General features: G+C 39.4%; 2 protein-coding genes across 2 annotated transcripts; both read right to left on the bottom strand.

The window, feature by feature from the left end:
• Positions 1–7918: 7918 nt before the first annotated feature.
• Positions 7919–8917, bottom strand: LOC139708209 (beta-1 adrenergic receptor-like). Its single transcript, XM_071620181.1, has one exon. The coding sequence runs from the start codon at positions 8915–8917 to the stop codon at positions 7919–7921; it is 999 nt and encodes a 332-aa protein (XP_071476282.1).
• Positions 8918–16740: 7823 nt separating this feature from the next.
• Positions 16741–17757, bottom strand: LOC139708207 (trace amine-associated receptor 6-like). Its single transcript, XM_071620180.1, has one exon. It carries the CDS (start codon positions 17755–17757, stop codon positions 16741–16743), a length of 1017 nt encoding a protein of 338 aa, XP_071476281.1.
• Positions 17758–18007: the final 250 nt, after the last annotated feature.

The raw sequence follows: 18007 nt of genomic DNA, 5'->3' as shown, positions 1-18007 counted from the left end.
AAGAATTATTGCTAGAAGTTTATTTAGATTATACCATTTATAGGCAAATTGTTCAATAACAATTTACTTCAAAATGTACTGATACCTTAAACAAGTGGGACTGTTTCAAGTCGATAAAACACGCAATAAACTTGCATCAAATTGCACTATTTACAACATCAAAATGCAAAAAGTGCTCATCGTGGGAGGGGGACACTCCATCCCACATCCTCCCCTCGCTCACTCCTCTCGCTCTTGCTTGGCCGCGTTCATGATATTCAGTGCAAATATTAAAACAGGAAGTTTATTTGGATGATACTATTTTAGAGGCAAATTGTTCAATAATAATTTTCATCAAAATATAGTGCTACCTGAAACAAGTGGGACTGTTTCAAGTCGATAAAACAAGCAAAACATGCATCAAATTGCACCATTTACAACATCAAAATGCAATTTCAGTTCTAACCGTGGGAGGGGGTTGGCCCCCTCCCACATCCTCCCCCCTCGCTCGCTCCGCTTGCTCGGGCTCGGTCGCGTTCATGACATCAGTGTAAGAATCAATGCAAGAAGTTTATTGAAATGATATAATTTATAGGCACATTGTTCAACAACAATTCCCATCAAAATGTACTGCTACCTTAAACAAGTGGGACTGTTTCAAGTCGATGAAAACACGCAAAAAGCCTGCATCAAATTGCACCATTTACAACATCAAAATGCAAAAAGTTCTCACCGTGGGAGGAGGGGGACAACATGCACTTCCACACCCTCCCCCCCCCCCTTGCTCGCTCCCTCGCATACTAACACCCCCCCCCCCCCCCAAGATGAAATCCTAGATACGCCGGTGCCCTTTCCCTGCTTGGCTTCCCTAAAAAAAAAAAAAAAACCCGTAAAAGTCTAGGGATTGAGAGCTTCCTATGTTCCAAATGTCTGTCCAAAAAATCTCGTTACATTTAGTGTCAAAACGCACCCCCCCCCCCTTGAAAAAAAGCTGGTGACGCCCCTGAATACATATTTGTTATGCATAAATCTTGTTGCAGAGCGTATTGGACATCAAATCATTCACAATTATACAAAAACAAATGCAGAGCCATGACAGGTCTGAGTGTGTCAGTATGGATTGTGTGCCTAGGGTAACTATGAGAATGTCTAACCCTAGAAGCGAAGTCGAGTTGGGTTTTGACCAGTGTCCATAGTTACCGCATGCACCTACTGGCGCGCACACACACACAAATTATGTATTATCTGTTTTATTGAACGATGGACACATAAAAATCCATTTCTTGTCAACCTTTCGTCTGGTGATTACGGACGCATGTCAATAACATGACTAGCAATTCCTTTTTTTGTACTGATCATAATAGGAATGAACATGTTGTTATTCCTGGCTGGATACGTATGATGTATTCAATAACGCGCATGTCAAATTTTGAATGTTCCTTTAACAGCAGTTATTGTCAGTGATCGTAATAATTATTTGTTAATGAACGAGTGGCCAGTAAACAATCAACGCGCAGGTCTCGATCGATGTGAGTGAAGAGTTTGCTCGACACGGTTCCATAATGTTGTATAATGTAGTATTGTATGACTCTCGATAACTTGATATTACACTATGATGATAATAAAATGGCAAGCCATTCTGCACCTAGGAGGAGAGGGAATGCTGCCCTGAAGCCATGTGATGTATCAAGGGGCTTAATCATGGTGAACATAGCTTAAAGGGATGTACAGTTTTGGGTTTAGATAGGCTTCAGGTTTTCAATGGTTTTTTTATGAAATTTTTTTTTTGAAAATGAGAAACCTCTTAAGAAATATGGAAGAGCATAATGGAGGAATTCAACACTTATTTTATAAATATTGGTTTTGAAATGGCTGAGATATCCAAGCAGAGTGATCCTACTAAAAAATGGGATCCACCTTCTATTAGGATCACTTTGTTTTAATTTGTCTTTGGATATCTCAACCATTTCAAAACCAATTTTCATAGAATGATCTTTGAATTCCTTCTAAAATTATGCTCTTTAACATTCATAAAATGGTTTTAATTTTCTCTCAAAAAGTTAAAAGCTAAATCCCCCCTAAACCATGACATCTCTTTGAAGGGAAATTTCATCCTGATATTACTGTCGCTGTGTTATATGAAAACAGACGAGTTAGACAAGTATTTCTTTTTTTTTGTGGGGGAGGGGTGGTTTCGGACACATAAAAAAGTTATGGTTAACATCTAAATATTGTATTAACCGAACGGAGAGCTGCTCATCACCGAGATTACACAGATTTGACAATTTGTGTTGCTCTCTTTAGTATTACAGGCCATTACTTATAAATTGATGTGTCCGATTTTTCCCAAAAAATTTTCATTAATTTATTTCTCTGATTTTTCTGTTTTCATACAAAGCAACATAATATCACGATTAAATCCCTCCAATCTGCCAATTCCATCTTAAAAACAAAGATGAACTATGGTATATAATTAATTTTGTTTTATTTATTTGATTTTCTTTTTCATTTCCATATTATTCTATTGCAATTTGCTGACCAAACCACACAAAAACCTTTAGGGTATAATGTACTTACATTTCTTTCCAATTATGGATTTATTTTGTGATTTTCATATCATTTTGTTACATTCAGTTGCCAAACTATGGTTTATGTGTTTATGAAAAAGATGTATGTATTGTCATCATTACCACAATATTACCATACTACAAGCTTTGCTTTTCATTGGCTCACTATTTTCGATCGCCATATTTATTTGTTCTTGTTTGCAAAGTGTGCGTTGTTCTTTTTTCACTACATTATCATTCATGTATATATATATATATATATATATATATACATATATATATATACATCTCCCATCTTTCTCTCTCTGTCTTTATATATATATATATATATATATATATATATATATATATGTGTGTGTACATACATAATTATGTATTATACTGTATGTATATTTATCTATCTATCTATACTTATTTATGTATACTATGCCTGTGTGTGTTTGGGGGGGGGGTGTATGTATTCATGTGTGCGACATAAGAATATATCTTTTTATCGACTCTCAAATCAATTACTGCACTATATATTACTGCTAATTTCACTACGCCCAACACAATTACACACACTCAAATCTTCTATGAATGTTCGTATCATAAGGATAAAAACATGCATATCCTGCAAAGTAGCACATCTACACGTATATACACACATTATATTCAATGCATGTTTATATAATATTGTTCATCCTCAAGTATTGCAGAGCACTTTAGATGCGTGATTAGGAATATCATCCAGACAATATGATAATGACAATTATAATATCATCCAGGAAAATGATAATGATAATTACAATAACAAGAATATAAACCTATATCACTGTATATGTATACTTTTTGATAAGATGTTAATTTCTTTCTGGCAAAAACTGATCAAGGTTATCCGCATCGTGCAGACAACAATGCCGTCGCCCGAGGGTAGTCCCCTTTTTTTCATTTCGAAATCACTGACAAAGAGCTTGTGCTAGTAATCATCATCTCTGGGTGCTATTTGGAAGAAGTGTGGAAAATTGGATTCGGGATTAGGTTATTTGACTTGCGTAAGTATATATGGCAAAATTTGCAATGCGCCCTTGTAATATACTTGATGAGTATGCAGCCTCGGAACAAAGGAAAATGTTCCGCAAAATGGAGAGTGTTGGTTGTTGTTGGATTTTATTGCATTTCTGGCATACTATTTTGTGTGTACGAATGACATTACTTTATTCAGTTTGAAGGTGCAATATGCAATCGTCGCGTTTGGGATTTTTTTTTTAACTTTGTAAATGCGTGAAGATGTTTTCAGTTTTCACAGGTCATGTTTTCAATATCACTTCCGTTCTACAGATCATTGAAATAAAGCAAGTAACTATTCTCGTAACCAAAACAGTTTTAGGTAAAGCATGGACACTCTATACACACGACGACAATCATTTTTATGTCTACCTTAAGCCAGGGTAACACCAAAGCCGAATTCTCCCGAATAAATTTGGACCGATTCTGCCCGAATATGGCCTGAATCGGATGGATTCGGTGGATTCGGAACCTATTCGTCTCTGATTCGGGGAGCTCCCCGAATCAGAGACGAATAGGTTCCGAGTAGGTCCCGAATCAGAGCAAATTCGCCAATATGGCTATATTCGCGAGGCTATTTGGGTCATTCTGACCGCATAATCGACCTATTCGGCTACTATTCGGCAGCATTCTGGCCTATTCGGCTCACTCGCCTGTATTCTGCTCTGCATTCGGGTAACGATTCGGATGGATTCGGGGAGGTATTCGGGGCATTCTGGGCAGATTCGGCTCTATTCGTGATATTCGGGTCTATTTGGCTAGATGATTCGGGCCGTTACTCCCTTGATGATACGAATAGGCCCGAATCTGCCCAGAATGCCGAGAATGCCTCCCCGAATCCAACCGAATTCCATCCGAATACATCCCGAATGTAGCCCGAATGAATTTTGTCGGGGCCACATTCGGGAGTAGTTTTGAGGGTATTCGGCTGGTTTTGAACATTTCAAAACGAGCAGAATCCCTCCACGAATGTTCCAGAATCCCTCCCGAATTTTTACCCATTCAGGGAAGGAGACAGAATGCTCCCGAATCCACGCGAATACGTGTATTCGGGTGGATTCGCAGCTGATTCGGCTCCGGTGTAACTGAGGCTTTATCTTTGCCCATATATGTATTTGTATACATTACGTGATGCATCACGCGGCACGGACGGGTTACCGTCATGCCCTAGGGTTCCGCGTTGTGTGACCCTATCTCGTGTTCATAAGATGTATATTTCACAAACTGCCACCATGGTGATCAAATGTTTAGCAGTCGGCGATATTGATCCCAATGTTATTATTTCATCCCTCTTTTGAGTTTTTTTTCACTAATTGCAATAAAAATAAAGTGGACTCCCGTTATAACGAAGTGCTCGGGACCCGTCCGGCAGTTTTCTTTCGTTATATCGAAATTTCGTTATAACCGAACAAATAAACAATAAACAAACACAGAACCGATTATGTTGCGGCCTGAATTTTTACTTTGTTGTATAACCGGAATTCCATTATAACCGTGTTTGTTATAACGGGAGTGTAGTGTAGTAATGATAATTATAATAATCAACAATAATCTTCTTTTTTTCAACAATTTTTCCAGGTTAGCATGCCTGTACAGTGACGGGGCGATCGTTAACGGCCCGTTAACGATCGCCCCGTCACTGTACGGGCACGCTAACGTGGAAACACTGAACTGCACATTACTTGAATATGAGACCATTCTGAAGCAAATAATTTTCACACAAGAATAGATATACATGTATAATGTAATCTTGAATGAATCCCACAAGGATTGGAACAATCATCCCCTAGCATTCCCACTGATTCCCACTAATCAGGTACTAGCCATCCCCTTTAAGAGAAATTAAATTGATAGTATAGCCTATAGTTATATGTATATTGCATAACAGTTGCGCTATAATAGACGATGCACAAGAGCTGTGAAACAACTAAAAAGTTCGTAAGAACGCTATGTACAAACTTTCTGTATTGCATTGTATTGTATTGTATTGTATTGTATTGCGCATTGCATTGTATGTGTCAAGACGACAGCGGTTTGAATGGGCTGCGGATGTTTAAAACGGATGTGAGCGTATTTCAAGTGATTAGACTTGAGTCGGTCACCCCACGGTTGTGTAGCCGGGTGGAGGCCTTGAAGCAGTGTGCACGGTAGCTTGCCGACTTGTGCCGCGTTTCATTTTATCGCAGAAAAAAAGGTGCTCTTCACACACCAAAGCTCGTGCATGGTGCTCTGCAAGATCACGCCCTGTTCCGGATTTTTTTTTTTTTTTTTTTTAAGGGTCACACTACTGTATACGTTACACTTCGTAGATGAGAACAAAGGTTTGTACATCATTTAAAGGTCCTGTTTACCTTGGGAGCAGTGATTAAAAAAAATCAAGATATCATGTTTGATGCATATGTGTAGGTCTGTTGTATCACAGAGCATCCTACCATATAAAATTTTTCACAATAAAGCCTAAAATATCAGGAGATTATCAATATTTTTCTCAATAAACCATAACTGTTGAGACGGTTTAGTCTGGAAACATATTTGTTATAATTATTGTTCACATTTTGTGTATCTAACAATACTTAACATCGATTATACAGATTCAAATTTTTACAATGACTGTTTCCATCCGTAACTCAATTATAGAGCTATTTTAAAGCACTAATGTTGGGTGTTTTTTTTTTCATCTGCAAATGGTAACCTATGCCTTTAATGCGATTAAGCTAGTGAACATTGAAAGCCATAGACAGCCGCCTGAAATGGCTTTCGGTGGACCCTATTTTCAACAACGAACGACACGATAATAATATTGACCTTCCCCCTGCTGATCCTGAACATCAGAGGACAATTCTAATGGAGCAATCATGGATGTAGAAGGCTAAAATGATTCTCAGGAGAAATAAATTTTAGATTTGGTATATTTTCGTTTAAAATTTTGGTTTGACAACGTCTGTATGACAATTACCCTAACTCTGACAACAACGATTACGTAACAATCCCATGACCAACCACACAACAAGGTAATGGGATGGAAGTTACACTCCCTCTTAAAATGTTATCTAAAAGCAGTAAAAGCCATCTTTGCAAAGCAAGAAAAAGAAAAGATGATCCCTGCTGCTAATACGATCAATGTGTAGGTAGACGGTGGATAGGACCTTGCAGTGAAAGGAAATAAAAACCCCAAAACCAACAATGAATAAGCCATTTGTGAATGGAAATTTCTTTTGAGGACAGCGTGAATGTGCGTTTCTAACGTGATCGAGCATAATAATGTTATGAGTGTTCGTAAAGGTCACAGATCCCTCGAGTATGATATACGACGTCTTAATAAACCAACGTGGCCCCTAACATGACAAGCGAATCGTGCAAGTCATGATAGCAGTCAGTGCCAACCACTCTCCTCCCCCACCCGACCCCCTTACTGCTCTTGCAGCTTTATGCATTATAACTGCCATTTACATACAGATGATGTCAGCAGCTCACCATCCAAAAAAAAAAAAAGATTGAATTTCCAGAATTCCACCTTCACTACATGTTTCAGTGTTCGCAATAACACTCAACGATGATAATACACGAAGAATTCTTGCCATGCACCAGTTTGAAAGTGTCATTGTCAACCTACAGGTGCGGGTTACTTTACATTTATTTAGAATACTGTAAACTAAAAGACAAGGATGATAATGATATCACACAGCACTTACATGTCGCTACCACTCTAGATAAACCATACCGAGGCGCCGAGGGAACAATGGGAGTCAAGAATACTGCGACACACTCTAAATAAAACATGACATGAGGTGACAGTGATTGATTGAAAGTACGGCGAGTGAAACTACTGATTGTGGTACATCTCGTTAGCTATATGACACCCATTTGAACCAACAGGTGTGATAACGATGAGCTCCTCACGTTCAACCAGCGACAATAATGCTAGAACGTGAATATTACAAATGTTGTAGATGGGAAGTGCATTGACATAGATTACCATATACATCTGAAGAGCAACACAGTCATTCCGACAGTGGGCATGTTTGATACTGAAGCATAATGGTGACATGACAGAAGGCCATATAACTTACCATACAAACATCAAACTTTCCTCCATGTTTTTAGAAACAGTCCTTAAAGATTCCAAAACGTGTTATTGTTTCATGTCCAACTGCGAAGAAGAAAATGCAATTGCAAAAATTATGCCACTTAATATATGCAGTTACGATCTATACTCAGTTCACTTCTAGCATAGGAAAAAATATCTCTGTTGATATACCAATTTACCTTTATTTATTCATATGTTCACTGTGCTAATAAGACTAAGAAAAAATCAACCGTCCAGTCTAACGCAGTTCCGTAGAGAAAACGTCATTATCTGTAGTAGTGTGATCGGAGAGTTCTGGTCGCCCGATGATTTGGCCGAGCAAACGGAGAGCGACACGGCGGTAAGACGGGCTGATGATCCAGTAAATGATCGCATTCCACCAGCTGTTGCAAATGATGAGGTAACGTACTGTAAGCGTGACCTCCGGCGGTACCTGGACTTCGAGCATAGTTGGGATAAGCGACGCTAGTGTGCCGGGCAGCCAGGCGACATAGAAAGCTAGCGTAACGGTGACGATTGTCTTCAGACCCTTCAAGCCGGGGTCTGACATTGGACCCTCCATTATGCGGTTCATGGCGCTGATAACCGCGATGCGACGCCGCTGGCGCTGTGCTATCATCAGTAGACGGGCGTTGGCGTAGGTAGTGATAATAACGGCGCCAAATGGTAAAATGTAGTAGACTGCAAAGCTTGGGTGAATGGCAGACGTACAGATTCCTGCAAATGGTAGGCATTCACCAGAGATACGGCTATACAGTAAACCCCCTCCAAAATTGATGAACGAGATACATACGATCGACGCGATTGCGACGGCGCAGCGACGGCGCGGGAAAAGGGTGTGGTAGCGAAGCGGTCGGGTGACCGCGATGTACCTGTCGATTGAAGCGATCGTGAGAATCCACATGGATGACCACACAAACGCAGAGCAGGTCCAGGTAATCAGGAGCGCCAAGATCTCTGGCAAGTCGAACACTATGAACGTGATGCCGGAGCTTGAGCAGATGACGCCGACGAGGAGGTCGATCACCGCGAGAACCACGAAGAGGAGCTTCGTGTTTGCGCTGAATTGGTTTCTTAGTTTCGGCACGACGGCGAGATTGATCACATTTCCTACAATTGCGAGAAATGTGCTGATCGTATACAAACAAATAATTTGGTTTCTCCACTGACGCAACCAATAAACGGGATTGTCACTGGGAGATGCTGAAAAGTTGGACAATGTGCTTTCATTAGCCATAGCTGTGTAACGATAACGTGAGCTTTTATTACCAGCTAAACACTGACCAGAACATTGTGTGATCTGGGTGCCGGGATTGTCCCTAGTGTCTTCGTTTCTTGACCAGTAAAAGGATATCTGGAGAGCGCCACAACAATCTATCTTAATATCGCGTCGGCAGTCAAGATCTTACCCCGGTGTGAAGATTCGCATGACATTACGCGACACTGACAAGCAACTTCAGCGCATATCTCGTATTACTTTCATCGGAGATTAGTATCTTCTTTGGCTAACATCAACTGAAAGAAACCAAATGATCAGCAAATCAAAATCTGTGCCCGAGGCAGTTAATTTTATATGGTCGAAGTACGCATGCTTGTTAATGACGTAACTGCGTGATGAGTGAGCTGACAAGGTCTTCAGCGGTGCCTTTACACTGGTTTGAGAGGTGGGTCTCAATTTCAATTATTTTCCTTCATTTTTTTCTTCATCACTTTTCATTACTACTTGAAGCTATGTCGTGCTGCGAGAATAACAGTGCTCTTCTTTCTTTGCAATGATAAGAGATTGGACTTTAAATGATCAACCCACATCACTATAAACTGACCATTATTGTGAAAGCGCAGGGCGCACGGCAGACCTTATAGTATTATGAGCCATAAATAACTTATTCTCGCATGCCATGACACAGACAAAAGCTGTCACGGAAACAGACACACAAACAGACACGCCCAAATATATTTATGTGATTAAAACCTAAAATGGCATTAAAACGCTTTATCCTGGCGAGTAAAGCGCATGTTTTAGGATAAAGCGTTTTAATGCCATTTTAGGTTTTAATCACATAAATATATATGGGCGTGTCTGTTTGTGTGTCTGTTTCCGTGACAGCTTTTGTCTGTGTCACTGCATGCGGGAATGAATTATTCCCGCATGTATTCCCGCATATATATATATATATATATATACATGTATCATATGATTATAATCATCTGTAACTGTGTTATATACAGTATATCCATACTACGTACTTATCGTGTGCTTAGAAAGTTAACGATAGACAATAATCAACTCGGTTTATTCTTTGTTATCATAATATTATGTAAATATAACAGGCCCTATGCTTTTTCATGGTTTATTATATATATTATATTATATATATATATATATATATATATATATATATATATATATATATCCGTTTACAGATAATATGCATGAGAATGGATGTACAAACGCCACAATTGGTTGAAAGAGAAAAACTTGCCATGCTGGTCGGGTGTGGATGTCTCAGAACGTGTAAGGATCAGTCTACATGGCAACAAGGAGCACTGAGACTGTACTCCAGAATAATGTCCATCCTTCGCCTCATAATCACAGATGAATGTCGATGATAGCGCGACGGAAGACAACTGTCATGGACATGATGGAGAAAACAAAATTCATCCGTTACAGCCCCATTAAAGATGGCTTGGCTGGCCAGACGCCGTTGCTTGGAGTTGTTTGGTTGTTATTCTTGTATTGTGGTTTGCTATCGTTGTTGTTTTTTTTTTCTTTCTGCATGAGTTTTTCTGGTTTCTTCCCCCCCCCCCCCCCCGCTTGTTTTAAAGATCCCAGTACCATAAAGCGAGGCAATGCAATACGCATTCATCACGTCGGAATAACAATAACTCTCATTACCTAAGCCGCGGTCTATCACGGCTTTCTTAGCGGACCTGTGTGGACAATAACCATCGCTCACGTAAATGCAACACCATGCGCCAGAGATTTCCCTTCTATATGGATATTATGTAAAGGACGGGGCAACTTCTGCGGTTCGTGGAAAAGGATGTTGACCAGTTTATGAGAGGCACAGTCGTACATTTCATGGGGATGTGATACCACGACATCTCCAATCACTCAAATGTTAGTGCAGCCAATATAATTATGTTATACCCCGCACCATGAAAGCCGAACAAGTCGCAGAACAGAATATGTTTATTATTAAGAGTATATCCTGATTACGAATTTTGCAATCTTTGTCAAAGAAAGAGTGGCATACTGTGTTTGGGTTCTAAAGTAGGTTAATTACAATAATGGCTGTCTAACATTCCTCCGAGCATTGAAGCTGGGCACCGCTCTATGGTATACCTCCAGACAAAAAGTGGAGACGAATAAAAAGTTTTGCATTTCATAAAATTGCAAACTTTAATTCAACGTAAAGTGTAAATGTAATACCAGGATTTGTTTCGAACAGTTTCCATAGTTTAGTAAAGAATTAAAAGATGTACAAATTTATTTTTTCCTCCTCGTAACGTGCAAATCGAAATGAAAATCAAGATTAGGCAGATGCATAGGTCCTTTTAAAAAGTTATTAGTTTTCCATGATGGGCATTTCATGAAGCTTTTTGTCAAAAAAAATAATTGACAAAACGTTTCATTAAATGCTCCCAGTTCTTACAAGGTACTCCGTTAAAGTGCGCTTTCTTCCTGCCTCGAAAGCGCTATATCCCTGAATACTGCCTGTTCTCTTTTTTCTTTTTTCTTTTTCTCTAAACGTTTATGAGTACCATTTTGTAGTTGAATAAGCTCAGGAAACATCTCGGGGATGTCGGCAAAATTGTGGGGTTTTTTTTTCTACTTCATCTGTCACACATCCTTGGTCTAAATCTACACACAGGCAGGTGTGGTTTAATGTCATCACAGCGGATATTAACATTGTATCATTGCCAATGAGTGATCGACCCGACATACTTTAAAGGGGATGGCTAGATCAGTGGGAATGCTGGGGGATGATTGTTCCAATCCTTGTGGGATTTATTTAAGAGTACATTATATTTCTTTTAATGTGTGAAAATTATTTGCTTCAGAATGGTCTCATATTCAAGTAATGTGCAGTTCAGTGTTTCCAGGTTAGCATGCCTGTACAGTGACGGGGCGATCGTTAACGGACCGTCACTGTACAGGCATGCTAACCTGGAAACATTGAACTGCACATTACTTGAATATGAGACCATTCAGAAGCAAATAATGTTCACACAACAATAGATTTATAATGTACTCTTAAATGAATCCCACAAGGATTGGAACAATCATCCGCTAGCATTCCCACTGAGTCCCACTGATCAGTTACCAGCCATCCTCTTTAAGACGTCGCGTCGCATGAATCTCTCATCATTAACCTATTATACCTATGAAAGGAAACAAACACATCTTCCCACTCTGTATACACGCAGCCACACACTTGCCCCCATTCTTGGCGGAAAGTCATGATTAACCATATGTTTATTGACACAAATCTTTATAGTTATTACAAACACTGTCTAAACACTCTTTCCAAATAAAAGACTTGATAAACAAAGAGGAAAACAATAAACCTTGATGGTGTTTTCTTAATTCCACGTTACATCATTTATTTCATCGTGCATAGAATTAAAAAAAAAACCACAAACAAACCACCACTTGATGTACTAACAAGGCTCCATGGAATGCCGTCAAGGAATTTGACTTACTGCTACCTTCACTGTCTTGTCAGCATGCAACCCAACGTTAATATTAAGTGAATCGGAGCGACTATTTTGCAATTACTTCTTGCCAGAAAATACAGAACCAAAATTACCAATTCTAAGTACCTCACAGTGAAGATATTAAGCAAAAATGTTATGATTATCTTTCCGGATTTCACACATTCTGAAAGTGGGCACTGCTCATAATATTTGAAGCTGGCATACACAAACAAACAGACACATGCGTTACAATCTTACTTACATTTATGTATGATACATAATGTGTACGTGTGTGTGTTTTGTTTTGCCGTATGTATACGTTTTTGCACGAACTTCTTTATTGACATGTGCATCAATTTATGCATTTCCATAAATTTAGGGTGAACAGTGAATAACTGATTGTGAGATCAAAGCTGTCGCTTATCATAGGAAACTAAATATTGTTCAATGCATGAAACTTTCATGTGCATACGCAACACATACAAGTACTTACAGATGTATGCAACGATAATTTATTATACATGTAGGCAATGCACACAGAATGTCGAATAACCTGTCTATAGCGACCACACGTCTATAATGACCACTCTTTTCACCTCTTTTGGGTGGCCGCTAAAACAGGTTTGACTATTATATATATATATATATATATATATATATATATATATATATATACATACATATATATCCAAGAGGGGTCCACTAACAAGCTTCGTCTTTTCAGTGGGTCCCTCCGTGTTTTCACACAGTGCATATTGACAATTTACTTCACTTTTGTTTCCTCAGCAACCATTGCATTGTATTGTTACTGTAAGTTTTCATTTACTGTTGTTTTCTCTGTACAGATATACATGCATCATTTCTGTCACTGAAGAGTGAGATTTACGTTCATATATCATAGTTATTTTACTGTGGAAAAAAATGAATTTGGACTTCAACTTGAATATACGTAAATTTTACGTACGTAAATAAATAGCGTAGTGACACAAGACTGCAAGGCAAAACAGAACGAAGCAAAACACACTACGCAAAATCTAGACCCCCCCCAAAAAAAAAAAAAAAATGTCGGTTGCATTGCTTTCTAACCTCTATCAAGCTCAAACACACACCTGATGAATGTACAGAAAAAAAAAACACCCGACAAATAATTCGATACGCGACGTTTCTCAACACGTAGAAGCAAATTTCCCCCAAAATTACCAAATAGTGAGAAAGCTTGATACACTCATGAAAACCGTTCTTGAAACACAGATGATTGTGTATCACGTATGAGTTATTGTCAGGTTTCACTGGACAGGGTAAGAATAAAAAAATAACAACATTGTAGAACAGCTTGATTTTATTATTCTAATACTGCGAAAATGAATTCTATTGTAAGTCCATCAAAATTGATTCATGTAATAACCACTTATTTCTGAATCGCTCAGATATGCAACTTTTAACTTTTAAACCAACTATATTCGTTTGACAAATTCTCGAATTTATAGAGAAAATACCACGATGGTGCAATTTTTTTCGGGGGGGGGAGTAAGTTTTTGTTAATGCGGGGAAAACCATAAGAAACGTGATGCTTGCCTTAAAAAATCGATGAAATGAAAAGGAAAAAATGGAGGAACTTACTGCGAACGTCCTAATGGACTTAGAGGCTTGCCTTGATATCTTGACAAATGCAGACTAGCAAAGTGTGCCTGCGATTTTTAAATGGCATCGCACTTCCTCCATGACCTTCAAATGCAAAAGGCGACAATAATGACTGCTTTGAGAAAGCTCTCGGGGTTTTTTTTTTTATTCATTTCTTTTTTGTGGCTATCCAGAAGAATATGTCACTCCATTATGGGGTGGGATTATAGAGATAGATCCCTCTATTATGTATTGAGTGATCTATGTTTTACAAGCCTTGCTTTTTATTCTTATTTTTCTGTCAATCTTGCAAGGTTTGCTTGCTGTTGCTGTTTATTCTACTTGAGTGTATATACATAATGTATTTCATTCTATACTCGACGAAACACATGCACTGGGTACGTATTTCTTTCACATACTTCAGACACTATTTGTGTCATGTAGGGGCCTGCGCATTTGATTTTGTTTCACCCTTTTGTTAGCAGTGGTTGGATGGAAATAAATGAATGATAATTGAATTGAATTGAGCTTAGATTCCATTTCTGTGGAAATGGCAGGGGAAAAGGATTGAGTTGGTGATTTACAGTAACTATGTATTATCTGGACTTGATGGGGGTGATTCATTTTCCGTGCTTCATATCCTAAACGTTAGCTGAAACTTGGGGGATACTAGTAACACCTACCAGAGGAATTCAAAGTTCGATAATCTCTTATTGTATCTGGTGAATTTGTACTCTCAGTGCAGAACCACATGATGGTGATAGTACTCAAAGGGATGATAATTTAATCTTTATAACTTGTGTAAAAAAAAATCGCTTTCACATTTGCCAAGCAAAGTATCATTAAAGTTTAATTGTTCACATACCGCAAACATTAAGAACAGAAGACTGTTCTTCTGAAAATAAAAGAGAGAAATGTCTATGCACTTTTGTCGGTTCGTCGTCGCAAACATAATATGCCATCAAAGAGTTGCGAACAGAATTTCTGCATGCCCACCAGACAATACAGCTGTACTTTCATAATAGATGTGCCCATTCTTCTCCCCATTTTACCCTAGAAGGGGTGTGTGAATCGGATTAAGGGTGGTACATTAACAAGCAACACCGAACGTCTCGTATAGATCACGTTGTATGTAGAGACGCTAATGTTCAATAGGGTAAGACCTACCAGATAGTTACTTAAGTGCATCCATTACTCCCCACACTGCGTCCCTTCAAGCGCTCTCCAGTCTGGTCTGAAACCAACGTATTGCACATCATTCGATATACAGAAACATGAACATGATATTGCCTACAAAGGAAATCTAAGCCACGAAAAAGTTACAATCCTGATTGCTCATAATAATCTACCCGATGATGAATTACGAAATGCCCCGCAAACAACGGTGTGGTCATGCCCGCAGCTCGCGGTTATTGCATCGGTTTCGTCCCATTTCTGTGGAATGTACTCGTTTTTAATATGATTTCGTCTTGTTTTGACTGGCAGTTTTTTACAGTCCGCACGCGATTTTCCCTTAATACCCATTGCAATTTATCACCTTCGAATATATTCGGCGGACAGGTCAAAAGTATCCCAGTCTCACCGATCGCCATGGGTTTGAACAATTGAGAAGAAATGTATGGAAGTAAATGTGCATAGACAGAGTATAAATATTGTATAATCGACATCGGAAAACTGTGCTTTAGTTTCAAGACGGGTGTTTTATGCAATTCTGCAATTCGTAAGCATTCAGAACCAGAGAGAGAGAGAGAGAGAGAGAGAGAGAGAGAGAACAAAACCCCGTGAAAGATGAGCTCGACTTGCCTCTGGCAAGGAAAATAGTATAAATGCTTCACTTTAACAGGTGTTATAAAATTAAGCAGTATATAGAGTCAATATCATTCAGTAAAATGGCCAAGGGGATCGTTTTATCGATGCATTCATATTCGATTTAAGATTGCTTTACCTCAAATAAAGGCAATATTGAACAACGTTGAATGTCCAAACAGTTTCGTTAGTTTGATTGTATGACAATCGATGTTTTTCTTTCGACTCTCCCTTCCTCTTCTTTTGACGTGTTTTCCTTTCAAAGACGCTCATTAGTAATGGCTTGTGAAAAAAAGAGAAATGATATATCTCTTTGCCTGGTCATTTAAACGAATGTATGCAATACAGTTACACATTCACATTACATTGTTGTCAAACACATTTTTGTATGCCCTTTCGTGATGTGCAAAGTACATACTTTAGGTTGCGATTACGATTCTTCACGATTTCTGACAACATTTACACAGTCTAATCATATTGGAAGTTTTCAGTGCAAAAATCTGTTGTAATTTTTTGGGGACATTAACTGTACATGTATTATAGAAACGTTAATGTGTCTATAATACATGTACATTATGTCCCCAAAGAAATTACAATTTGGTTAAGTTGTCACAGAGAAATGTGGATCTTTGTAAAGCATGTCTTGGGTTTGATTCTTCCAAATTTAGCACTCATGTACTCATGGATACTCTCGGTAGGGCAAGTAATGTGCGAACACAATGGACAGAACTTGGAGGGAAGGGATTCCCGACATGCTCTACAAAACTCCTCATTTCTCTTTGACCACTAAGGGGCTTTCAGTAAGATGTGGGTAATACGTTACAATTTCATACCCTGAAATTCTATTTGGATTGATTCACTATTTTTAAAGTTACCATGGCGGAGGGTCCCGTTGTAATTTTTTGGGGACATATTTTGTACTACAATTCACACTTAGTGAGATTCCACTGAGAAAACGTTATTTTCGGTGCTTGTGAAATCAACTACTTCATGGCGCCCGATCATCTGTCGAAGAAGACGAATGGCGACCCGACGATAGGACGGGCTGATGATCCAGTAGATGATGGCATTCCACCAGCTGTTGCAAATGATCAGGTAGCGGATGATTATAGTGAGTATTGGTGAGATCCTAACTTCAAGCACCAGATGGAATATGGACGTGAGGGAGCTGGGTAGCCATGCAATATAAAAAGCTACAGTGACAACGAAGATTGTCTTCAGACCCTTCAGACCGGAGGGAGGGACCCCACTCTCAGCCGCCGCCGCCGCGCTGACCGCTACTTGCCCGCGGGATGCGATCTGACGCCTGTGGCGCCGCGCTATCAACAGTAGACGAACGTTGACATACGTCGTGATGCACTCCGCGCTCACTGGTAGAAAGTAATAGACCGCAAAGCTCGGGGCGACGGTGGACGCGCAAATGCCCGAGAACGGGTAGCATTCTCCGGAGAGGCGAGCGTGGAGCAGACACGCTCCAGAATTAACGAATGAGATGACGACGATGGAGAATATCATGATAGCGAAGCGTCGGCGCGGGAAAAGAGCGTGGTAGCGCAGCGGTCGAGTGACGGCGAGGTACCGGTCGATCGAGGCGATTGTAAGAACCCACATCGAGGTCCATACAAAGGCTGTACAAGCCCACGTGATGACTAACCTGAGGCCCTCGGGCAAGTCGAATACACTGAACGTGACGCCAGAGCTGGCGCAAATGAGGCCCACGAGGAGGTCGGTCACCGCGAGAACGATGAAAGATAGTTTGGTGTTTTCACTGAACTGGTTTTTCAGTTTGGGCACGATGATAAGGTTTGTGACATTTCCTAAGATGGCCAGAATTGTGCTGATGGAATACATGCAGATCGATATTACGCTGATTGTCCACTGCATCGAGAGATATTCTGGATTTTCGGCAGAAGCCGATGTAGAATTGACGAATTCGTTTTCACTTCCCATAGTTAACTTTTAACCCTGCGTCACACTGTTCAAACTGAAATTGAAAGTGGTGACGAACTCTATTCAGTATTTGACGTTGACTGAATGACAAAAAAAAAAAAAAAATCTCATTTATTCAATTCAGGTGGAGTTGGATATACTTCGTCCTAAGAAGCGATTGATTTTGCTCTTTTTTTCTCTCCGTTCATAGATCAGTAGTCGGTTGAGAGAGGGGAGGTGATGTAGTCTGTTGGTGCGTGACATCTAAGGA

Source organism: Diadema antillarum, unplaced genomic scaffold (assembly GCF_040938485.1).
Source record: "Diadema antillarum isolate AM-2024a unplaced genomic scaffold, OU_Dant_1.0 seq00001319_RagTag, whole genome shotgun sequence".
NCBI lineage: Eukaryota > Metazoa > Echinodermata > Echinoidea > Diadematoida > Diadematidae > Diadema > Diadema antillarum.
This window is presented reverse-complemented; position numbering and strand designations above follow the sequence as displayed.

Excerpts from the sequence above, each read along its gene's own strand:
- LOC139708207 (XM_071620180.1), bottom strand. The coding sequence starts at position 17,757 with ATGGGAAGTGAAAACGAATTCGTCAATTCTACATCGGCTTCTGCCGAA.
- LOC139708209 (XM_071620181.1), bottom strand. The coding sequence starts at position 8,917 with ATGGCTAATGAAAGCACATTGTCCAACTTTTCAGCATCTCCCAGTGAC.